At 52.4% G+C, this 24837-nt stretch overlaps 2 protein-coding genes across 11 annotated transcripts; one reads left to right on the forward strand and one right to left on the reverse strand.

The window, feature by feature from the left end:
• The first annotated feature begins 308 nt into the window (after positions 1-308).
• On the forward strand, positions 309-18623 carry ABI3 (ABI family member 3). Of its 4 annotated transcripts, XM_086358089.1 has the most exons (9): positions 309-439; positions 4531-4698; positions 5781-5957; positions 7419-7504; positions 7701-7796; positions 7956-8089; positions 8630-8767; positions 9072-12522; positions 18347-18623. In XM_086358089.1, exons 1-8 carry the CDS (start codon positions 323-325, stop codon positions 9233-9235), a joined length of 1080 nt encoding a protein of 359 aa, XP_086214215.1. In that variant the 5' UTR covers positions 309-322; the 3' UTR covers positions 9236-12522; positions 18347-18623. The 4 variants fall into 4 exon arrangements, with proteins under 4 accessions (XP_086214215.1, XP_086214216.1, XP_086214219.1 ...); XM_086358090.1 differs by lacking the exons at positions 8630-8767; positions 18347-18623 and having other exon boundaries at positions 9072-9536; XM_086358093.1 differs by lacking the exons at positions 7956-8089; positions 18347-18623 and having other exon boundaries at positions 9072-9536.
• On the reverse strand, positions 9871-16676 carry PHOSPHO1 (phosphoethanolamine/phosphocholine phosphatase 1). 7 transcript variants are annotated; one of them, XM_086358096.1, is made up of 4 exons: positions 16458-16676; positions 15140-15238; positions 13272-13382; positions 9871-11636 (listed from the first exon to the last, which is right to left on the reverse strand). In XM_086358096.1, exon 4 carries the CDS (start codon positions 11627-11629, stop codon positions 10757-10759), a length of 873 nt encoding a protein of 290 aa, XP_086214222.1. In that variant the 5' UTR covers positions 11630-11636; positions 13272-13382; positions 15140-15238; positions 16458-16676; the 3' UTR covers positions 9871-10756. The 7 variants fall into 7 exon arrangements, 6 of the variants coding, with proteins under 6 accessions (XP_086214222.1, XP_086214221.1, XP_086214224.1 ...); XM_086358095.1 differs by having other exon boundaries at positions 16346-16676; XM_086358098.1 differs by having other exon boundaries at positions 9871-11515; positions 16325-16676.
• Positions 18624-24837: the final 6214 nt, after the last annotated feature.

Genomic DNA, 24837 nt, shown 5'->3' on the forward strand with positions numbered 1-24837 from the left:
TCCTCTCCAGGCCCAGGGAGCAATCACAGCCGCCCCGACCTTGGCTTCCTCTGCTAGGAGGGATTGGGGGGCTGGGCCCCCAAAGGAGCCCCCCCTTTTCTCCCTTCCTCTGGGCAGGGGACAAAGTGGCACAGGCCAAGGGAGTGGGGACTAACTTCCTCTTGTCCCCGCATAGCATGCCTGCCCCTTGCTAGCAGGTTTGGGTCTCACGCAGAGGAAACCAAAAGCAGTGAGAGGGAGGGAAGGCAGAGCAACCAATCAAGGGCAGAGTGAGGTGCAAAACCGGCAGGCTCCCCGGGGAGCCGGGCAGAGGCCAGGGGCCATGGCGGAGCTACAGCAACTGCAGGAGTTTGAGATCCCCACGGGCCGGGAGGCCCTGAGGGGCAACCACAGCTCCCTGCTGCGAGTCGCAGACTACTGCGAGGACAACTACGTGCAGGTAAGCAGAGCGGGTGCAGGCCTGGCACCCCAGCCCCTCCAGGGGCCCAGAGCCCATCCTGACAGGTGCTTGGCCTGGGCGTTGGCTGAGCTATCCTCCCACTCCAGGCTGGCTTCATCCCAGACCCTTAAATTCTCATGCTGACGTGTGCTCCCGGGCCCTCCTGTACTCCTCTTTCCCAGAGCCTCAGAGATGCCCAGGGAAGGCAGTGCTACCCCGTCCTGCTATAGGCCTCCCCGCAGGCTCCTCTCCTTCCGAACGTCCCACTCAGATCCAGAGGTCTAAAGACTTGTCCTCACACAGCTGTTGGTGCCATCATTCCATGTTCACGCTGGCTCTAGGTGAGACTTCAGAAGAACTTCCCAAACATTGTCTTGAACTTGAGATGGACGAGAGAAAACTCTGTCCCTGATAGCTGAGGGAGAGTTGAGAGATGTCACCCTATGTTGGGTTAAAGAGATGGAGTTTGACTCAGAGGCAGGGGGATGGACAATATGACTGCATGCAGCAGACTACCAGCAAAATGCAAGGAGAGTGGCATTTTAAAACAGTTTTCTAAATTGGGGTGTTGTCCTCGGACGGAGAGTAGGTGCTTGGATGAACAGAAAAGGACAGCCTTCATAACGGCCTTGTGAGACAATATCATTATTCCCGTTTCATAGATGAAGGGACAGCAGTTCAGGGAGGCAAGGTGACTTGTCCAAGGTCACATCGCTTGGCAATGGCAGACCTGGGCATCAGCCTAGCCTTGACTTCTGAAGCTGAACCCTCTCCTCTCTGCCTTTCCCTCCCTGACATGCTGTATGATTTTAAGACAGTTTATTTCCACTGGGACCTCCCAGCTCCGTAGGAGTGAGTGTTTAAAAAAAAATAAAAATAAAAGGAGAAAATGCTTATGAGAAAATGGCAGATTAAAGAAAGGTCATGGCAACAGCAGTTAAAGTGCTTTGCATCTGAACTGCCTTCATTGCCCCCTTCAGTCCTCACCCCAGTCTGTGAGGTGAGGACCACTCCCACTTCACAACCAGGAGGCTGAGCTTCTGAAAAGTTAACTTACATTCCCAGGGTCTCCAAGCTAATGGTAGAACCTGGATTTGAACAAGCAACTTTGACTCCAGAGCATTCCCCCCCAAATCTCTAGTTGAAAATGCTACTCCCACTGTAGATCCTGAGTGACTGTGGGTACTGAAACTGAGCTGGAATGTGGCTTGTGAACTAGCTGCATTCCCCTAGCACTGGAAGGCAAGCTCCTCCTATGGACTAGGATGGAGGCCCTCTTTCCCATTCTTGTTTAATAACTTCTGCACATCTCAAAGCATTTCTGGATGGGTTCTCATTTGCACATATGGGGTGCACACAGAATTTGAGGTCAGAAAGACCTGAGTCCAGTGTCCAGCTCCTGGACATGGGGCAAGTTTCCCTTGTGATTCTTATACCTTTTATCACAGTGGTCACATGGGTTAAACGTAATAATGTATTAGCACATTTAGCCCAGTGTTTCTCCCTCAAGAAGGGCAGGATAAATGGCAGCTGTTACTATCATCATCACCTTTCATCAGATGGATGAAAGACAAATATAGATATTCAAAGTTAATTCTACTGAGGTGAAGCAGCCCTTGTAAAAACCCTCAGGGCCTCAGAAGCCCTGACCCAGGTCAGAATCCTTGGATTTCAGCTTCCTTCATGCAGAACACTACTAGACCACAGAACCAGTTACCTTCCCTGGCTCCTCTGAGGATTTTCTGAGGAGCAAATGCCTAGGAAGGATTTGGATGACTTCTCAAAACTGGTCTTAAATAAGACCTGGTTCCCACGATCTCCCCTCCTTCCTCACACCGCCCCCTCCATCTCAAGCAGGTGTCAGGAAGCCCTTGGGGAATGGGGGAGGACAAGCTAGGGTCAACTGCAGAGTTCTCTGTCAGGGTCCATTGAGTTTGTAGACAGGGTAATTTGCATGATGAATAAGCAGTCAGCCATGAAGATGGATCCCAGACCTTTGTTTCTCTAGACCTGACTTTGGGTTAAGACCAAAGCCAGGAGTCGGTAGGCATCCAGGCTCTGTCCTCCCCAGAGCTGGGCCCAAGCAGACATGTTTCCTGTTTGGACTGACAGGAAAAATCCAGTGATGAATTCCACATGCCAGTCCAGGGAGGGGTGAGTACAAGAGAGGCCAGCTAATACAGAGTAGTCACTGCTCCATTCTGGGCCTTCATTTCCTCATCTACTCAAGGACAGTCTTGAACTACAATTAGACCTGTTGTTCTTTCTGGGTTGATCTCTTTGCCTTTTCAAGGCACTCAGTTATGTATGTTGATGATATGTAAATTGGATGCAAATAAGCAGTTCTTAGCCTCTTTGGAACAGAAAGGCATGGAGAAGCACCTGAGGGGAGAAGGTTCTGGGCCCACCCTTTGGTTCAAGTTTCATTGGGGCTACACTAGATGCTCCCAGGTCTCTTTGAGCACCCTGCTTAGATAGGTTCTAGGTCTGTTCTCCACTATGGGCCTCGAGGATCAACTGAAGGCCCTTAACAAGGAGACCTCAGGGTGCAGCCTTACTGATTAGTCTGCTGGCCTCTCCCCAGACTTGCCCTGGATTGGCCCCTACCCTCGTGTCCCAACCTGAGATGAGGAAGCTGCCTGGGGAACGAAATGACTAGAGAAGTAAACCCTCTTCAGTCTTCAGACACTCCCTGCCCACCCCACCACCACTGCCTGGAAGTGTGGCCCTAGCCAGCACCGGGCACAGTGCCTGGCAGGCAGTAGGAACATGGCCAGCAAGTGTTTGGGTTTGCATTCAACCCACTGATTAATTCACAAATGCATATTCATCAAGTTTCATCTGTATGTTGGGCACTAACTATTCCAGGATAGGATACAGAATAAAACAGATGAGCTCCCTTCCCTCTTAGGGCTTACATTCTAGTGTATGTGGATGTGTGTGTGTGTGTGTGTGTGTGTGTGTGTGTATGGGGGGATAGATAATGAAGTACATAGATAAAAAATTTCAGATGGTACTAAGTTCTATGAAGAAAACGGTAAATCTAATACAGAGTCAATACAGAGGTGGGCTAGGGGAGATCTTGGGGTGATCGGGCAAGTATCTCTGAAGACCTGAAGTATAACAAGTGCAAAAGTCCTGAGGTACAAGCAATCTCAGCTTGATCAGGAACTGAGACCCAATAGCCAATGTGGCTGGAGGACCATGAGTGAGTGGGAGAGAGGAAGGAGATGAGGGTGAGGAGAAAAACAGGAGCCAGCCTTGTGGGACCCTATACAGGCCCCGGTTATACAGGCTACACTTCTCTGGTGGCTCAGACAGTAAAGAATCTGCCTGCAATGTGGGAGGCCTGGGTTTGATCCCTGGGTCAGGAAGATTCCCTGGAGAAGGGAATGGCAACCCACTCCAGTATTCTTGCCTGGAAAATTCCACAGAGAAGCCTGGTGGGCTACAGTCCATGGGGTCACAAAGAGTCAGACACAACTGAGCAACTAACACTTTCACAATATAGGCTACAGTTAGAAGTTGCTTTATTCTACCCCTTCTGGGCTTCAGTTTCTTATCAATAAAATGGACCAAATTATTGGTTCCCAAACACCGCCTTGCAGACCAGAGCTAAGCCAGGAGCTCAGGAGTCACCTAAGGAGCTTTTAAAGGTACAGATTCATTGGCCACATGCCCAGGGGATTCTGGTTAGAAGGTCTGGGATGTGGGCCTGAGGTTGGTTGTTTGGTTTTCAAGTCCAATAATATCTTTTCCAGCCAGTGTTGACTTCCTCTTTCCTTTCTACTGTTCACCATTTACGATCCCCCCTAAAAAAATATCTTCAGGAGGGTAGTAGGGCTAATCCTCAGTGTGACTATCTGAGAAGGGTATCTTTACCTCCCCTTGGACCCAGTTCCCAGGGCTGCAGAGTCACTTTCCTAATACCCCTTGAGTCCTTCTTACCGCATCGTTCTTACAGAAACCTCCTCAAACATCTGACGGTAACCGTTTTCTCCCAACTCAGCCCCCATCTTCTTCATACCCTATCCCATCCCAGCCCACAGCCAAGGACCCAGTGGAACATGCCAGGGCTGTGTGTATTTCAGGCCACGGACAAGCGAAAAGCACTGGAGGAGACCATGGCTTTCACCACCCAGGCCCTGGCCAGCGTGGCCTACCAGGTGGGCAATCTGGCTGGACACACCCTGCGGATGCTGGATCTTCAGGCGGCTGCCCTGAGGCAGGTGGAAGCCCGCGTGAGCACACTGGGCCAGGTAAAAGCTGGGGGAAAGCTGCTCGCCTCAGCCCCTAACTCTTCAGCCCCACCCGGACATCTTCTGCAGCAAAAGTTCTTTCCTGCCTTCCTCTACATCCAAACACCCACCTCTATCCCAGAAAGTTGGCACTTGCCAAGCTTTTTGAGCTTCCATGTGTCTCAGGGGTGGGCCTTGCTGTCCCCTTCTGACCAGGAACTCCCTGATGGCAGAACTCTTTCTGAATTCCTTCCTACATGATCGAAAGCAGGCTCTCCCCTCCACAGTGGCTACATAGCACAGAAAAGAGGCAAATGTACCCTGTTTTCATCTAAACACAGGCGGTGACTTTATAAATATCCCAAAGTCAGACTGCTTGCTTGGCAAGGTCATTCTCAGCCCTGGAAGCGCTGCCACCACCACACAGCGTCCCACCCCATCTCGCATATACACCCTCCTCTTTCCTTCCTGAATCCTTGGCCGAGGAATTACCCCATAAACCACATGCATCAGCCTGGCCTGTGCATCACTCACATGTTCAGTGTGAGTGTGTCTTTTTCTCTCACCCCAGCAGACTGAAGTTCACACCCTCTCAGAGATGTAGGTTTCTCCAAAGAACATTCCAAGAGGAAGTTGATTCGCTTATATTGTCCCCCAAGGCAACCCACTCCAGTATTCTTGCCTGAAGAATCCCAGGGAGGGGGGAACCTGGTGGGCTGCCGTCTATGGGGTCGCACAGAGTCGGACGCGACTGATGTGACTTAGCAGCAAGAGGGAGAGCTGATTCAGCCATGATTCTCAGCCACCTCCACATTGTCTCCCTCTGCTCCCAAGCTGGCCCAGCCTCTTCCCAGCACCCCTTAAGGATGCTGTGTTTTCTCTTTTCCTCTGGTTCCTGCTCAGCTAATAATAACTCTTGTTCTCTTCCACTGGAAGTTGCTCCAAAGTGGCTCCATCCTTTCCTGGCAACTCTTTACCCAAATGCTGTGTGACCTCAGGGACAAAACTCACTCTTTCCCGGCACCTCGCTGCCTCCCATGGCCTCTCCCCCTCCCCAAAGTTTTAAGGGAAAGAGCATTGTCACCTCCAACTCTGTCACACAGATGGTGAACATGCATATGGAGAAAGTGGCCCGAAGGGAGATCGGCACCTTAGCCACTGTCCAGCGGCTGCCTCCCGGCCAGAAGATCATCGCCCCTGAGAGCCTGCCTCACCTCACGCCCTACTACAGGAGACCCCTCAACTTCAGTTGCCTGGATGACATTGGCCATGGGATCAAGGTAGAGAGAGGGGCCCCTCCTCTTTCTCCACAGCACAGCCTCTGTTTTTTTAAGGCCATACCTCATGGGGATTTTGTTTCCCCGGTCCATGCCCCGTGCAGCGGAAGCACAGAGCCCTAACCACTGGACCACCAGGGAAGTGCCCCCAGCCTCTTCTGCCTCATGGCTCCCTTCGCTCTAGAGCCTCAGTTCTCTTCCAGGACCATGTTCTTGTCCCACCCTGCAGCCCCTTTCCTTCCTCATTCCCTGAAGCCATCGCCCTAAGTGGCTCTGCTGCTCCCCATGGGGCCCCCTTATAGGAGAGGGGGCCCATCTTCTTCCTTTAAAATTCATCACGACCTTTCTCTTAATAACTGACCTTTACCCTTATCACAAGACCTGCTGACAATGCCACCTGGGCTCACACATACAAACTTGTGGGTACAGGATGGGTGTGTGTGTGTGTGAAGGGGAAGAGCGGAGAGGGAAGACGTCAGGGTGCATGAGAATGGTTCCCCAGCCACATGAGAACAGCAACTTCCTCTGTCTGGAGGTTTGAGGTCACTGTGCTGAACAGTCACCCAGAGTTGCTGTTGGGTGGGGAGGGCGGGGGATGCAGGCACTCAAATGAGGACATGCTGAAGACTGGCATTTTCTTCACAGCCTACCTCCTTCTGCGAGGTGGAAGAGGACACACCCTTAATCCCATTTTATCCATTCCTTGTCCCCACACGTCAACATTCCAGATTAGATTGGCTGCTCTCCTGTATCTAAACAGCCCCTTGATTTCCTTAACACAACATCTCCCTCCAAAACAGAAATCACACTCCCTCTTTCAGTCGCTAGGCCCTCTTGCCAGTAAGTTCTTCCTTTTATCCAACCTAAATTCTTTATGCCTGAGTTCAAGTCCCTTTTATCTTGTCTCCAGGGGAGGATAGCAGAGGACATCATTCCTCATGTACCTATTCTTGGGGAAACTCCATCACCAACTTTAGTGCTCTCTTGCACATGAGTTCACAGCTTGTCACTTGTACTCTGTACATTCTGCTCCTCTCTGCCCTGAACTCCCCAAAGCCAGTTCCTCAGGCCCGTGAAAATGACAGGTGGGAGGTTTCTACCTCAGCCTCTACCTCCTCAGCTGTGGGCTGGAGTTGGGGTTTCTCAGAGTTAAGGCCCACAAAGCAATGCGCTCAGAGACTTTGGGTGAGAATGGGGCTCAGCTGCTGAGGCCCTGCAAGAGGAAGTGGCCTTCAGATCCTGTCTGCCTGAGCCTATGGCAGATTTAAGGCCCGGTCTGCCAAGAGCAAGACTGAGAGGGGTGGGGTGGGAGAGCAGGCTGGGAAGTGGAAGTCGGAACTTGCTCTCCCTCCTCCCCACTCTCCCAGTTCTCATCTGCCCCTCCCCCGTTTCCTCTCTGGGATGGAGGGGCGCTGTTGCAGGCCGCTGTGGGTGTCAGCCCCCGCCCCCTGCTCCCCCCTGCAGGATCTGAGCACGCAGCTGTCGCGGACTGGGACCTTGTCTCGTAAGAGCATCAAGGCGCCTGCTACTCCCGCCTCCGCCACCCTAGGGTGAGGTCTCCCACAATCGTAACCTGCACCCCCTCCTCTCCCTCCCCTCAACCAGAAACTACTCCCCACCTCCCGTCCCTTCAAGCCAGGCGCCAAACTTCCTCCTCCGACAACTGCCTCTTCTCACCCCGAACCCCTGCTCGCCTGATGGCTTCCCCCTCGACGTCACTTCACCCCTCCTATCTTCCCACCCCAGGAGAGCACCCCGGATCCCCGAACCCGTGCAGGCCCCCGTAGTGCCCGACGGCAGACTCTCCGCCGCCTCCTCTGCCTCCTCACTGGCCTCAGCCGGGTGAGCCCCACAGGTTTTAGGTTGGGGTGGTCATGAAGGTGGATTAAGACTGCGGACCACAAGGGCGGAGCTTGTGATTGAAGGGGCGGGGTCAGCTTGGGTACTGAGTTAGGAAGTTGTCCCCCAACCTAGCAAAGCCCCTTTCTCTCTGGTCTTCAGCAGCGCCGAAGGTGTCGGTGGGGTCTCCATGACCAAGGGGCAGGCAGCCCCCCAACCCCCACCCCCACCACCTGCTGCCCCTGACTTCTTCCTGCTACCCACTTCGTTGGAGAAACTGTCTTTGCCCCCACCGGGTAAGGAGCCCTGCCTCCTCCTCCTATCTCAACGTTTGGGGTTGTTTTCTCACCTCTCGAGTGAGAAAACCTCACCCCACCTCACCCCAGTTGGATCCAACTGGGCCTATGTCAGTGAACTTTGTCCAAGGTAGGAGTGACAGGAAGAAAGCAGAGGAAGCAGGCTAACATAATTTAGCCCCTGCTTTTTACCAAGTCAAAGCTTCTCATCCATTTTCTTGCTTAAATTTGACTGCTTAGGATCTTCACACTCCCATTCAACAGATGAAGAAACTGAGCCTGTGAAGTTAAATTAAGTGACTTGCTCAAGGCTTGCCCAGCCAAGTGGCAGAGTCTGATCACCCTACACTGTTCAACATTGCTGTTTACTGAGCACCTACCACCCGCTAGAGGCACTGTGGGAGGAGCAGGATGAACAAGGGCTGCAGGCAGAGTACATCGAATGGGTAGATCCTGGGGCCCTGCTCTCCAACAGTGAAGTTTCTTGGAGTGGATGGGGTTGCCTGTGTCACACTTGCAGCCTTTCTGCTTCTCTCCCAGCCCCAGAGCTGCCCATGCCCCTCGACCTGCCCCCTCCTCCACCCCTGGATATAGATGATCTGGAGCTGCCACCTCCACCCCCACCAGGCTTTGGGTCCGAAGAGCCCAGCTGGGTCCCTGATGCGTACTTGGAGAAAGGTACTTGAGTCCTGGGACTGAAGGGCAACAGATTGTGGGGTCAGGTTTCCCCCCAATCTTCTAGCCCAGAGCCATTCTCCCTTCCATTTGCAAAGGTGTGACCGTTATTCCCCACACACCCACACAGAAAAGCAGCTGGCCTGATATTGAGTATTAGCTCAGCTGAGGAGGAGCCCAGGGCTTGGTAGAAGGCATCTCCTGCCCAAGTCCCCATGGTGCTCTCTAGAGTTCAGGGTGTGGGCCCCAGCATCCCAGGGTGCAGCAGGAGGCTCATCTCACGGCACCCTCCCCTCTCTCCCTCCAGTGGTGACACTGTACCCATACACCCGCCAGAAGGACAACGAGCTCTCCTTCTCTGAGGGCACAGTTATCTGCATCACCCGCCGCTACTCTGATGGATGGTGTGAGGGTGTCTGCTCCGAGGGGTCTGGATTCTTCCCTGGGAACTATGTGGAGCCCATCAGCTGACAGCCTGGTCTCTGCCATGCTATTCAAGCACTGCCTTGAGTGAGCCTGAGTCCCACACCAAAGCCAGCTTCACTCAAGACTGGACCAGGGTTGCACACCTCTGGGCTGTTAACTGTTGTCTGTCCCTTCCCCCCATTGCAGTGGGAGGGGGTCCTGGGAGAGGTACCCAGAAGCCTGCTAGAGACAGGAAAGAACTGGAAGCCAAGGTGTTTGGTGATCTTATCCACAGGAGACCCTTGGACCATGCAAGACAGGGTCTCCAGCTGCAAGTGCCAACTTGGAATAAAACTGGTGACCTCTTGATGATTGCCCTGCAGGGTGGGGTGCGGGGTGTGCTGAAAGATTGAAAGGTAACCCGGTTTTTAGGCTCCTGCTGACTGAGTCCCTTTGCCTGCCCTAAGCAGGAATATCTCCCATCCCTGCTTGAGCCCTCTCCATGAGACCCTTGTGCCTCTCTGTGAAGACAGGCTGCACCCTGCTCTTTTGCCTGTTCCTTGCTTTATGAATTCACTTGGTTCCCCAAACTGGACATTCCTCCAAGAGTGGGGTCCAGCTCCCTCACTTAAGTGGGGCTTTCTGAGAGATCATCTCATCCTCATCCCTCAGACTGCGGCGCGAGAGATCTCAGTCACCTCTGCCCCTTTACCTCCTTTATAGCTCTGAAACACCAAAAGAGGAGGGGGTTGGGTTTCAGTGGCCCTGCTTTAAAACATCATGGCTTTCTGTTCCATACGGGAGGGGAGGGGTTCAGAGAGTCCAGTCGGCGGGGCGACTTTGGTTAAGTCCCTGGTTTCTTGCTGCATAGAAGAGGCTGGGGTGCGAGGAGGAGACGTCGTCGCGTTCTCTGAGGTCCCTGGCTGGCCGGACCCGAGCCCTGGACAGTGTGCTACCTCATCCCACCACCAGGAGGCGATTGTTCCCTCTGGCATTTCTTCCTGTGGGAACGCTGACAGCGTGCGTGGGGGGAGGCAGGAGTGTAGTGTAGGGTCACAGAAGATAAAGCAAGACCTAGGCCTGAGAATGGCGTCCGTGGAGAGCACCATCTCTCCGCGGGGAGTCCGGGGCTGAAGGGACGGGGGGAGGAATTTCAGGACCTGTGTACCCCTGACAGAAGTCTAGGGGAAGGAAGTCATGCGGCCCAAGGCAACAGTTAATGAAACACAGTGGGAGATGTTCCTTCTCTACCCTGCCAGGCAACCCTTTCCTCCCAGTTGGGAGGGGGCAAGGTTTTTGGAAAACACTGCTGCCTGCGTGGGTCTGCGCACCACCCTGGCGGGGCCAAACTCCAGAATTCGCTTGCAGCGGAACTGGGGGAGACAGCCAAGCTGGGTTAACTGCATAGATGGGGACAGCTCCGAACTCTCTCCTCCAGCCCCCAAATGGACGAGCTCCGGATTCCGGAAATTCCCGGAGGGACCCATCAAAACGAAAGGGAAAGGGAATAATAAAACTAGGTTTGTCTTTCCCTGTCCCCAGCCCCCTGGCCCCCGTCCCGCCAGGCGCCCCCTGCAGGCCGCGTCCTCAGCACGTCTTCAGCACCTGTTGCAGATGGAGGCGCACTTCGATGGCATTTTCCCAGGGTACCACGCTGGCGCGGAAGGAGCTGGGCTCAGCCTTCTGTGCCTCCTGGATAAGGCGGTGCATGGGGTAGCCGCGGCGAGGGAAGGCCACATCGCCACCGGCCAGCAGCCCCACGGGACAGAAGTCGTTGGCGCCGTCGCCCACGTAGAAAAGGCGCTCGAAGTGCACGCCGTCGTGGGCCCGCTCGCGCAGGTAGTCGCTGAGCACCTTGTGCTTGCACATGTTGGCGGGGCAGCGCGCGCAGCTGTGTGAGTGGAAGGGCCGCAGCGCCAGCAGCCCCCGAGCGTCGGGCCCGGAAGGGTTGCTGAAGATGCGGCGGAACAGGCCTTGGTGGCCGGCGGCGCGCAGCGCGCTCTCCACGCCAAAGGTGTTGGCGTCTGAAATGAGAATAACCTCAAAGCAGGAACCCTGCTTGGCCACAAACTGCAGCAGTTCGCCCATGCCGGGCGACAGCGGGATGGACTCGTAGACGGCGCGCAGGTCTCGCGGCCGCACGCCCTGGTCGCCCAGGTACTGGAAGACGCGCTGCATGTACTCGTTGTAGAAGCCCTCGCGGTAGGTGGCACGCAGGCTTTCCGGGAGCCGCTGGCCCGGCGCTGCGCGCACGATAGAGTCGTCGCTGTTTTCGTCCACGATAGTCTCATCAAAGTCGAAGGTCAGGAGGAAGCGCGGCGAGCCCTGCGCAGCCATCCCGCCGTCCTGGGAGCAGGGGAGAGAGGAGCAGGAGGAGGAGGGAGCAAGCGAGAGGGGGCGCGGCAGGAGCCGGCCCAGGAGAGGCAGGTTAGCGGGCCACGGCCAGAGATGCTGGCACATCGAAGACCTGAGGAGGACCCAAGGCTGGTTAAGCTGGTTAAGCAACGCCGGCGTCCCCACCCCTGCCTTCCCTGTCCACCCTCTTGCACTTCTGTGTTAACTGCTCTGGGGTTTATCCTCAGGGGACCATCCTCCTGAGCCCTGAAGGGCTTCTTTGACACCTTTCTTCTACTCTCATCTGGGGCCATGGGGGCTTGAGTGGAAGAATGGAAGAGCAGCTTCCAAGGAGTCACTCCGTTGGGAAGGTTTCTGGACTAGATCATTCTAGAGACTTCCAATGACCCCTTGTTGGTGGTGGACACAGGGAAGGTGGGAGGGACTCTCCACTCCTCTTCCCTAACATAGTCAAGGGAAACCATTCATTCATTCATTCAACTGGAGCAGATTTGTCACTCCCCTTTTCAGCCACGTAGAGCCGATGGCTTGTAGCACTGTGATGGATAGTAGAAGCCAGGGAAGACTTGATGGCACTACCCAAGGCATGTGGGCAATCAGTGCCAGACCTGGAGAGTGATGTGCCTGGGCTTCTGCATTGGCCAGAGAACTGGATTTTAGGTCTTGGAGGAACCGGGTAGGTGGACTGGCCACCCAAAATCCAGGCAGGCTCTGTGAGCTGCTTCCAGCCAGGTGGCACTGGGCAGGGGTCCAAGGATGGGACACAACTTCTCTGGGGGGTTTCAGGGCCCTGTGCTGACAGCTCATCACTAATCACTTGCCAATTCCCTGGGAGGAACTTGTCAGCGGATGGGGTTTCTGCCAGAGTCCGAAGCAAGCGGGCAGCAGGAGAAGCTGTGGGACTTGGGGAAGTAGGAGCCTCCCGCACCAGGCCACGACATACCTGGGAGATGGGCAAGGAAGAGGAAAGAGAGCGGCAGTGGCTGAGAAGGCAGAAGGTGAGGTGGTGGGGTATGGCTGGGGTGGAGGGGATGAGGAAGGGGTGGGGAAGAAGAGGGCGAGGAGGATGTCATGCTAGGGGAGCACAGGGCAGAAAGGACAGGAAGAGTGGGGATGGGGAGCTCCAGGAAGTCAAGATCTTGGGATGGTCATGTTAATGGGGGATAAGGGAGAGGATGCGGGGCAACATGGCAAGGGTGAGGGCATGAAGGCAAGCATGTGGAGAGCAGAAGCCCTCTGCAGCTTGCCCTGCCCCAGAGGGACAGCAAGCAGACTGCACAGCTTCAGAGTATCACTGTGCTGTCTTTCTCCCTCTCAACCTTCCACCCCAATTAGTTAAGACAAAACCACTCCTCTTTCTGGTTTCTTCCTAACTCCCTTTCCAATATTCCTGTGATGTTCATGGCCTGGCACATCCTGTAAAAGGGAAGTCCAAGGCTCCTAACTTCTGAGTTGGGATTTGAACCTGGCTATCTGCCTCCCTAACAGAATTGTCCCTTCAACTTCATGCCTACAGTCACTCTCTGGTCTCACCAACATCTATCTGAGTTTCAGTGGCCCAGGATTCCTGGAGTTGAGGATATAAAGCATCAGGGACCCACTTGGGATAGAAGCTTTCAGGGATTAGTGGAGGCTTAATAGAGGTGACAGCAGGCTTAAAAGAGGCTGGAGAGGGCTCCTCCCACCCCATGATGGGAACATGGAGCTGAGGCCTCATCCTAAGAGACCCCTGGAGGGACCCACTTACCCTAGACAGGCATCGGAGGCCAGCAACTGGAAAACACCCGCTCATTGTCAGTACATCACCCCGAGCACCACCTGTAGGGATTGTTGGCCTCCAGCCGTCGGTCCAGGGCTCCTGACAACCATACAAGGTCCGTGTGAGGGTGCCCGGTCAGGTGGTAGTGTTTCTACCACCAACATCCACCTGATCCTATCCCCTCTCCTGAGCCTCAGGAACCACTCAGTAAAAACAGCCCATCAAATAAGCTAAGGACCACAGGGCCCTTGCTAGGCATCCTCTTAACAATCCCTCATGATCCTGGAGAGGTTACAGATATTATTGAAGACCTAGAAAGGATAACCAACTTGTGCAAACATCACCCACTATATATGGCAGAGACAGATCTCAAAACCAGATCTCAGAGTATGAGACCAGTGTTTTTTTCTCTATATGTTCATTGCCCCTTTCTTGTGTATGGTACATCATGTTTTACAAATCAGCTTCATTCATATTCTGTCCTTGCTCATCACAATTCCATGGATTCAGCAGATGAAAAGGACTCAGAGATTAAATAACTTGCCCAAGGCTATGATGTTTCCTTGGGGCAAAGCCTGGTTTGTGAAGTCCTGGCCACACCCTTGCCTGCCCTCTGTCCTCAAAAGGGAAGAGGCAGATGCCCAGCGCTGGGCATCCACTGAAGCTGGAGGGCTAGGACCCCTGGGTACCACAGGTGATCTAGGACTGTCTCACTCCCTGGTGTTTCTAGAGACTGGCAGTCTGCCAGAAGTCAGGTTGAAATTTCTGCCAGATTTTGCTATGTGACTTTGGGGACAGGATTTGGCTTAATGGGCCTACACCAATGCTGTTTCAAACCTACAAGTCCCAGTTGCTCCCCTCCACCCTGGGTTTAAATGAGAGACTATATGCAGCTGGGACACATCTGGACCGCTACTGCGAGCCAGGAGACTAGACAGGGGAAGGAGCAAAGGGCTGGCTGGCTGCTGCCCTCTGGTGGTGAGAGTAGGTGACACTGGGTACCCCTCTGACTTTGTCAAGGTGACTCTCCCCAGACCATCCCAGGACAGCAAGGAGAAGCAACAGTTTCTCAAGAAAGAGACAGGGACTTCGCAGGAGCAGGGGTCCAGTCAGAGGAAGAGCTCCCTCCATCTTGAGGTATCCCATCTGTCCCCACTCCCTGGCTACACATGCAATGTGGATTTCAGCCTTTTCCCTAAGAATTTGTAGTCTAGGAATCTAGTTGTGGACAAAGCTGAATGGGGCCGTGGGCAAAAAGAGGGAAGGGATTGAGAGAGGAGACACAGGTAAAAAATATGGGAGAGAAGGGGAGGGAGGCATGTGAGGTAAAGGAAGGGCATGTTTGGGGGGTTAGAAGTGGGAGGGCTGTCCCAGGTCCCATCTAGATGGACTTTCAGCCTTCCAGAATCCTGGCTGATATCACATGTCCCCCAGGGGACAGGTGAGTCCAAAGAGGAAAGGTCAAAGGATGCCACACCCCTTGTAAAAGCAAACATGGACAGACACATGCCAGGCAGATATGAAGATAAAAGGGTCTCCAGGAATCACCCAGAGACCAGATTTCATTTCTTTGCCCTTGATTCTTTTTTTTTTTTAATTTGGTGGAATAGTCTACTTGTTTTTAATCATGTTCAAAACTTCTCAGCAAAAGTTAGGTTCTTTTCATCTAATACTAGATTCAGGGAAATTAGATAAACGTTTATTGTTGGTGAGTTGCCCTTGTTTTAGTCCCTAGAGGTCTTCCCGTCGAAATTGAGAAGGCCATGCTGCAACACCCACCCCTACCCCACAGTAGTCAGAGACACCCCAGGCCCCGCTGAAATCTGGCTCTTGGGACATTCAGAGAGGTCACTCACCTCTGGAAACTTTCTCCTGAGTGATTGAATCCTCTTGTGGTCACCAAATAGAGTCCCTCAGAGGAAAGGGGGACAGGACCTCTGAGCTTTTCCAGCAGGCTAGAGCAGAGGACAGAAGGGTTTCATTGGGCTGGCAGGGAGTCCATATTCTGGTTCTACCTAAAACCAGTGTTTCCCCCACCCCTACACCGGCCCCTCGCACCCCTGCACCTTTTTACGCAAGTGCTGTTACATTATATCCATGGGAATAGGATGGGAGGACACCTTTGGGGTGGGGAAACAAAGTTTGAAAATTCCCATGAATGGATGGTTGGAGGCCACAGGGCAGTGTTCCACAAGAAACTGCAGAATAAGGATGTGGCAAGGGCAAGGATCCCAGAAATACTACAGTAACAAGTCCTCTGCTCAAGACTAGGTCTCCTAGTATCTATCACTAGAAATCACTTTCCACCACTAAGCTGGAATTCTCAACCTCCCCCAGACAGCACTCCCAACTTCACCATGGTTTCTTCCTTGGTCCCTTCCTTCACCACTAGCAATGCATAAGAAAAACAAAAGCCCAGAGAGGTCAAGCTAACATCCTGGGTCACACAGCATCAGAATCAGGATTAGAACTAGAATTCAAGGGTCTCTGCTGCCTCTTGGGAAAACTGCAGCCAGAACTTCCTCTATCGCCCTGGAGACTCCCCCTGGGTTGTAAGCTTGTTGTCCTGACAGCTGGGTTGACGTCCTGGAGCTCTGGTGCCAGTGAGAAAGATAGGACCAGGAGTCACCTCTGTGTTTCCCTGCCTGGGTAGACAAGCTAGGAGGGGATCTTCAGTGGGCAAGGAGGTGGCAGCTGCCGGTGGAGTCTGAGGAGAGATATTTTTAGAGGTGGCTGGAAAGCAGGCACTCTGGCACACCCCCAGCTGGCCGGTGCTTCGCTCCAGTGCGGGGCGGCGGGGGGTGGTGGAGGGGGACAGTTCGGTAGACCAGGGGACTCGTGGGTGGCAGGGAGCAAGGAAGCACGGATTCCTTCGCCTTGTCTGTGTCGGGAATGGAGCGATAGCCAGACACCTAGTCCCTTGGGTAGGAGAGGAACTCATTCCTCTGCTCCAGCGACTCCCCCACGGACACGCGTGTGAAGGAGCGCTCTCAGACCCAGCGCAGCCCCCACCCCACGCTGGGACCCCAGCCTTCCCCTACCTCGGCGAGTCCAGGACTCACGTGGGGAGCGGCGGCAGCAGAGGTCTGTCCCGGCTGAGTTTGGAGTGTGAAGAGTAGGGGGACACGGGCTAGCTGAGGTATTTGGGCTCAGGATGGAGCAAGGGGTGCTTACGGGAATTGGAGGGGATGCGGTGTCTTATCCACCCCCGGATTTCTGGGCTTCGGCTCTCACGAGTCCCTCCAGTCCGGAGGGGCCGTGGATGATATGCGTCTGGGCCGTCCCCTCCACTTGCCCCCCATCCCCCCAGGCCGCCGCCGCGTCCCCTTTAAATACCGGGGAGCCGGAGCCGGAGCCGCGGCTGGCGCTGCGGCTGCCGCAGCACCGGAGCCCACCGCAGTCTCCGCACGTCACAAGCGGTTGTCCAATCACAGCGGCGTCGGAGCACATCAAAGGGGCGGGCCGCCGGTAGGCCACGCCTCCCGGCTGCTCCACAGGCTCCCGGAGCGCGAGCGAAGGTGGGATTGGGTGCCGCCGGGAAGGGTAGGAGGGTGAAGATGTAGCGCATCCCTTCAGAGGAGCGTGGGTGGGGGGCACACTCATTAGAGCTGCTGCTGGGCTCTACGTAAGTCCCCCCGACACACCTGGAGGTGCCAGGGCAATGGACTTTCTCCACCCCCGCCTCCAGAGCTCAGATCCCTGGGACTTGCAAAAATGCACCACCACCTCCAGCCCTCATTCTGTTCTGCGCTCCTAAGCCCGAGGGCAGGCTTCGGTTGACCCCGCCCAAGGAAAAGCAGTTCCTCTCCCGTGTGCGCAAAGCTGGGCTGGCTGGGTGCCCTCAGCCCTCCAGGCGCAGTCGCTTCGCCCCGCTACTTGGGACCCTTGCCCCGGTTACAGGTTACAGAGAACTGCGGACTTTCCCGCTCTCCTATCCTGTATACACTGAGTTGGGGACCAGACTCTGCCCCTTTGCAAGTAGTGTTGTAAATAAAAACCTCGACTTTCTCCTCGCTTCCTGAGTCCTTTCCCAGCCACACCCGCTCCACCCTCATGCCCTCCCACCCTGGTGGTGAGGAGTAGAGATCATGTTTAGAGAGGAAAGAAATTTACTGAGAACACACTATGAACCCGGTATAGTACTAGGTCGCAGCACTTAACGTTTGAATGTTGACGGCAGGAGAAACTGAGTTCAAACCCCCGCACAGCTAACTCAAACGGGGTCACAAAGGGACTGAGTTAGCTAGGAAGAAGGTGGGCACCCCGGGCCTGGGTCTAACTTCAGTCCTCCCTAGTCTCCCTGGCTCCATTCCTAGAAGAAGAGAAGGAGCAAATGCAAAGGGCCTGAGTCATCTGGGAGCTGGTAGGGCTGGAAACCAAAGGTAGCAGGGTCAGTCAGGGAGTACCCTAGTCTCTGTGCCAGGGGTTACGGGTTCATCGATGAACAGGACAAATGTGTGCCATGCTTCCATATATACAAAAGGAAACAGACGCTTTAAAGCCGAAAACCTGACCCTTGATACTCTTACCAGTAACTCCCAGTGTCCCAGCTCCTTCAACTGATTGGCTGCTTCACTTATCTCACACCCCTGTCTTCACACCTCACCTTTTTCTCTAGCTCTCCTGTTGGGGCCCTCTCCCCCTCAAGACCACGTCCACCCCATTTGCTGAAGGAGCTCAGCTTGGACATCATCTCTTGCCCTGTTGTGCATCCTGCAGCCCCTTTTATTATACTGGCCACGTGTACTAACAGAGCACATAGTAGATGCCAGAAGTGTAAGCACACAGGGTAGCAGGGCCCCAGAGAAGGAGATCAGGCATGGCCTTCTTGACCTGAGAGGCCTTTTTTTTTTTTTTTTTTTTGAGAGGCTATTTTTTCCTAAGCCATTTTGTGATCTTAGCCTGGCCACAATGATTATCATTGATAGGTCTCAGTAATTAACGAGCTTAAGGAAAGAACACAGGAAAAGCAGTCAAGAAAAAATAGTTCAGTGATAAAACAGAGTCCAAGTTCCTCCTCAAGGGATACATAGCAATCTGATACATATCTTTGAGTTCTGCAGGAACTCTGGCCGCAACCCAGGTGGAGGATGGAATGATGGTGTTGACCCTTCCGACTTCAATCAAGTAAAGCTTGAACTCTGTTGACCTTTGCCCCAACTCTATGCTGAATCTCCTCTGCTCAAGCCCCTTCATGAATATTCATATACCAGACAAACCCCTTCAAGAACGCATGTACCCTTAGCTTAAAACTTCTCCAGTTTTGCTGATTAGAGAGACACTGCTTTGGGAAAGATCTCCTTGCTTGCTCTAATTAATAAATCTTTCCTTCTTCCTCTCTTTGGCTTGGTTGTGTCTAGTGGCTCCACACCCACCAAGAGATTTCAGGTAACGTAAGTATTTTTCCATGTGTCAATTAATGGAATCCTTACCACCCTATGAAGTGGGCGCATGGCTTACTTTACTGTTGGGAAGTCAAGGCACAAAGAGTTTAGCTAGTCCAGGGCCACCCAGCTGGTGAATGGTGGCGCTGGGCCTCCAACCTAGTTGCCTTAATCATCACCCCACACTATCCCTTCTCATTTAGAGTCTGCCACCCTACTTCTCCTACAGGAGACATGAGGAGACCAAGTTCAGCTTATTTATTAATGTCCCCAATCTCTAGAATATCGGAGAAGGCAATGGTACCCCACTCCTGTACTCTTGCCTGGAAAATCCCGTGGACCTCTGGAGGAGCCTGGTGGGCTGCAGTCCACGGGGTTGCTAAGAGTCGGACATGACTGAGCGAGTTCACTTTCACTTTTCACTTTCATGCATTGGAGAAGGAAATGGCAACCCACTCCAGTGTTCTTGCCTGGAGAATCCCAGGGGCGGGAAGCCTTGTGGGCTGCCATCTATGGGGTTGCACAGAGTCAGACACGACTGAAGTGGCTTAGCAGTCCCTAGAATATAGACCCTGGCACCATAGGCCTTGGATATTTGTTATTGGATGAAACAAATCCCCTGCTGTGTTCTTGTCTCAATGTTAGTGCTCCATTTGTGTTCCTTCCTTAACTCTTCACACCAGGGTCCCTTCAGATTTATTTCCACTTTACAACAGGAAATTGAGATCAAATGACTTGTCCAGGGTCACATGCTCCCAGGAGGCTCTTAATGCAATTAGCCCTTTTAATCTTGTTTCCAGATTCACCCCTGGGGCTGGGGGAGGGATGGGCAGAGAACTTACTCTGTCAAGAAAGTAGAGAGAACTCAGTACTCTCTGTAGTGAGTAGCTGGGAATACCAAAGCTCTTGAGGGCTTCCCGCAAAGTGCCTTTGTGGAATAAATGTGGAAATTGCTAGCTCTCCCTACACTAAAAATTTCAGGACACAAATCTATTTCTCTTTAAACTTTCTCCTCTCATCGTGCCAATGAGTCAGCAAGTTGGATGATCAGTCATGTGTCTAAAGATGGGGACAGAAGGAATGGGAATTCCTACTTGCTGCCCCACCCTATCCCTGCTCCCAGCAGGTTGAGGCCTCTGCCCAGCGTTTGGGCTGCTGAACTTCCTCCCCCACTATGGGGTTCACCTTAGAACTCAGGCTAGTCCATCTGGCAGAGAATTTGTGGGGACAGGAGTCATCTGAGGTGACAGTGACAGGAGTCCCTGATGAACTCTGACTCAGGCAGCCAGGGAGGGAGCTTTCCAGCTCGTCCTCACAAAGAGGATGTGATTCTTGCTGCAGGCTTCCGTGGTGAGCTGGGGTGGTCAGAAGGCCAGGAATATGGCCTCTGACTCTCTGGTCAGCTTGGTGGGCAGGAGGGCCACAGACCAGAGAGAGGAGCGGATCACGGCCGGGAGAGTTGCATTTCAGACACCAGGCACCAACTGGTGCCAGGCACATAATCCCCACATCAATCCTGGCAGATGGGTTTTAGCATTTCTATCTTACAAATAAGAAAGCAGAAGCACATTAAGAAAGCACCTTGCCCAAGGACACTGTGTAGCAACCCCAATCGTGGTCAACCCCAGTGTTCAGGTCAGCATTTCTCTGTCTGCAAAAGGCACAGGGCCCTTGGGGATCTGGCAACTGATGCAAGTGGGCTCAGTGGAAGAAGCCATTGGGAGTAACCCCGTTCAGGCATTGTAGGTGCTCAGTGTCTAAGGCATTGTTCTGGGGCTTAGGGATCAGGGCTGGATAGATTCCTTTCCAGGTATCTCATTTCCTTCCTAGAGAACAATTGCTGACATTGATGGAGCGCACTGTGTGCCAAGCAAGTGTTCCAAAAGCCTCAGCTTTCTTCATTCTCACATCAACCCTATGATCTATTAGTTCTCCCTATGATCTATTAGTTTTTACAGATGAGAAAAATGAGGCACAGAGTGGTATGTAATTCGTCCTATGTCAGTAGAGCTAGGAAGAGGCAGAAACAGGACTTGAACCCAGGCAGTCAGCTGCCGGTCTCTATTCTTAATCAGAACATTACATGACTTGCATTAAAAGTCTCTTGGGTTTTGAGTTGCCCTTTTATAGATTCTTCCCCCATCCTTGGAAGAATCTGGTCATAACATAGATCAAGGCTGAGATCTTCAGTAAGGTCAGTAGCTGCCGGCTGACTCCTGCTCTCCAAATCACCACTACAATAAAGGATTCCTGTGTTTGTGCTTTCATTCATTCAACAAATATCTGCATCCGGTACTGGGAGATATGACATTGAATAAGACAGAGACCCTGCCATCCAGGAGTTATAAGTTACAGAGAAGACCCAGACAAGCAAATAGTTCTTTCCAAAAGGGTGTGAGAGGGAATTCCCTGGCAGTCTAGTGGTTAGGACACCGTCCTTCCACTGCAGGGGGCATGAGTTTCATTCCTGGTCAGGGAACCAAGATCCCGCAGGCCACGTGTATTATGTGGCCTGGCCAAAAATAAAGAAAAAAAAAAAAAAAAAAAGGAACATCAGAAAGAGTGTCAGAGAACAACCAGCAGATCTGTTCTATTTGTGACTGTCAAGGCATTCTGTCTTGTCCTTCAGCAGGTAAGGCAACTGGAACTTGAGGTGCCTCCAGGAAAAAGAAGAGACTCAGAATCCAGGGCTAGGATCCCCCAGAGATGCCCCATCCTGGCCACTCTCCTTCCCTGGCCCACCCCAATTCCTATTCTTGGCTACTGCTGGCTGTCCCCTTCCCTCTCTTTTCTGCCTTCCCTGAACAGCCTGGAGATACCCTAGAACATCTCTCTACCCCTGCATCTTTCTGTGAGCAGATAGGTAGGGAGTCCTTGGAGAAAGAATCAAACCTGTCTTTCTTGACATCAGAGAGGCCATTTTTGACCTTAGACCATTTTGTGATCTAAGCCTGGTCACAATGCATGCTCTTAAACAGGTCTCAGTCATTGAGATTAAGGGCAGAAACAAAGGAACAAGGATAACAAGAAATAATAGCTCAGAGATAAAAGAGACCCAATTCCTTCTTAAGGAGTATACATAACAATCTGATCCATGTCTTTGAGTTCTGCAGTAACTAAGGCCTCCACCCAGGTGAAGAATGATAACTACATGCTGAGTTCAAAAGGAGTGATGGTGTTGATCTTTTCTGACCTCTATCAACTAAAGCTTGAACTCTGTCCACCTTTGCTGAATTCTATGCTGAATCTCCTCTGCTCAAGCCCCTTCCAGAATGTGCATATACTGCCCAAGCCCCTTCAAGAATATGCATTTACCATTAGCTTAAAAATTCACCGCTTTGGGAAAGGTCCTTAGTGTTCTCCTTACTGGTTGTAAATAATTAACCCTTCTTTCTCCTGCTCTTTGGCTGGTTACGTCTTTGGCTTCTCACCAGCCAAGAGGCGAAATCAGCTTTTCAGGTAACATTTACCCTACTTCCTTCCCCAGCCCCAGTTCCTTCTCCATACAACAGGCTCACCCTGACTGAGCTGTCCTCTTTCACTTAGCAGGAAGGATGGGGAGTAAGGTGGCAGGGGCAACAGGGCAGAGCAGAACATGAGCAAACACTCTTTCTCCTATGTGGCAGACCCCTGTAGTGGGGACAAAGTAATCCCGCAGGGCCTCCTCTGGGCCACAAAGTCCGTGCTGTCTGACTCAGATCCCACTTGCTGGGTATTTCCTCTCATTTCACTTCTCAGACTCTCCTGTGAAACAGCTTCAGAAACTTGAAATGTGTCACTCCCGTCTCTTCGTTTTTGCAAAATGTCACATTAAAGAGAACAAAGTGATTTAGTCTCTGCTGCCTCATGTCCATGGTTGGTTCTTGTACCCCTCTCCTCCTCACACTGGGCTTCCCTGGTGATTCAGATGGTAAAGACTCTGCCTGCAATGCAGGAGTCACGGGATCAATGTCTGGGTTGGGAAGATCCCCTGGACAAGGAAATGGCAACTCACTTCAGTATTCATGCCTGGAGAATTCCATGGACAGAGGAGCCTGGTGAACTGCACAGTCCATGGGGTCATAAAGAGTCAGACACAACTGAGCAACTAACAGACACACCTCCTCACACTGAGCCTTAGTTCAGAGCCCCTTTCCACCCCAGCCATGGTCTTTCAGTGAGTTCAGAGCTCAGCTCACATGTCACTTCTAAAAGAAAATTTGTTATGCCCACGGTCCCTTGATGTCAGGACCTCCCATTCTACATCTCTACAGCACCCTGAGCTTGTCCTGGGTGATTAATATCTGCCTCCCACCAGACTGTCAGCTCCACAAGGATAGGGCCATGATGTGTTTGCTCCCGCAGTATCCCCAGAACCTAGAACAGGCCTAGGTCTACAGCAGCTGCGCAATAAATACTTGTTACCTGAAGGGCTGCCGAGTCTCCCTCTAATCTACTTGTGTGACCTGAGGCCTGGAATAGACCAAAGCAAGCTGCCTCAGTTGTGTTGCAACCTGGCCAGCTGACTGTGAATTTGCTAACAAAGCACAGGGTTGGCAGCTCAGCCTGTTTTTACACCTTCCTCTGAGCAAAACTGCCCCACCCTGAAATCTCCCGGTCCCCAAGGCAAGCCTGTGCTGATGGGAGTCGGAGGCCTTGAGGGCAGATTGATAGGAACTTTTTTTTGGTTCCTTTTGCCTAAATCCAACCAGGAGATACAACCAGTCCATCCTAAAGGAAATCAGTCCAGAATACTCACTGGAGGACTGATGCTGAACTGAAACTGCAAAACTTTGGCCACCTGATGTGAAGAACTGACTCATTGGAAAAGACCCTGATGCTGGGAAAGATTGAAGGCAGGAGGAGAAGGGAACGACAGAGGATGAGATGGTTGGATGGCATCACTGACTTAATGGACATGAGTCTGAGTAAGCTCCGGGAGTTGTTGATGGACAGGGAAGCCTGGTATGCTGCAAATCCATAGGGTCGAAAAGAATCGGACATGACTGAGCGACTGAACTGAACTGAACTGAACTGCCTAAATCCAGGTGCACCCAAAATAAGAATTCCTCATATTTTCAGTGGGCTTTGGAGCTTTAAAACACTCCCTGGGAAATTTCTTGGTGGTCCAGTGATGATGACTTGCGTTTCCACTGCAGGGGGCATGGGTTTGATCCCTGGTTGGGGAACTAAGATCCCACAAGCCACACAGTGTGACCAAAATATAAATAATTTTTTTTAATTTAAAATAAAAACGACTCTCTGTAATTCACATTATTTTCCTGATGAGGAAAATGTGGCTGAGAGAGGTTAGGTGACAAGTCCAAGGTCATACAATCAGTGGGGTGGATAAGGCAAAACTTGAACCCAGATCTTTTGAAGCCAACCAGTTGTCCTGAGGCGATTATACCAAGGGGGATGATGTGCTGCTAACCAGCAAAGATTCCAAGATTCCCACCTTGGGGCAGTTCACACATTTTTTTTTGTTGTTGTTCATTCATGCATTCATTCCTTTGATCAGGAGACACAAGGTTCGCATTGCCTTCAAGAAGACCACAGTCCAGTGCTAGCATTTTGAATCTGTGGTCCATCGGTGATTGGCCTGAGTATATTACCTACACTTTCTGTGTGTTTATGTACCACAGTGCATTTTTAATGTAAATTTCTCAAAAGTTTCCTGACACCATCTGCCCTGCTTTCCCCTTCCTGTAAAGGGGTTAACACCTCTGGTATTAACACACGCTACTTAGTGTAAGGGCTTCCCTCATGGTTCAGGTGTTAAAGAATCCCTTGGCAATTCGGGAGACCTGGGTTCAGTGTTGGGAAGATCCCTGGGAGAAGGGTACAGCCACCCCCTCCAGTATTCTGGCCTGGAGCATTCCATGGACTGTGTAGTCTGTGGGGTCACAAAGAGTTGGACACGACTGAGCAACTTTCACTTCGTGTAAATGGACAGCAGCCCATGTACTCAGCAGTCTGTCCTGCTTGTTTGGGTGACTAAGGCTCCATCACGTGACCATCTCTGGCCCAAGAGATAAACCCGGTATCTGGACCACATGACATCCTCGGCACTGAGACCCTGGACAGCTCCGTTCAGCCACTTCTCCTGGAAGAGTAAACATATAGAAACACACATACACATCCAGTTCTTAAACTGCTCCTGACGTCAGGGAGATACTTTGGTTCCCCCC

Source organism: Bos grunniens, chromosome 19, assembly GCF_055505025.1.
Source record: "Bos grunniens cultivar Pamir isolate PY7600 chromosome 19, Bosgru_T2T1.0, whole genome shotgun sequence".
NCBI classification, from domain to species: Eukaryota; Metazoa; Chordata; class Mammalia; order Artiodactyla; family Bovidae; genus Bos; species Bos grunniens.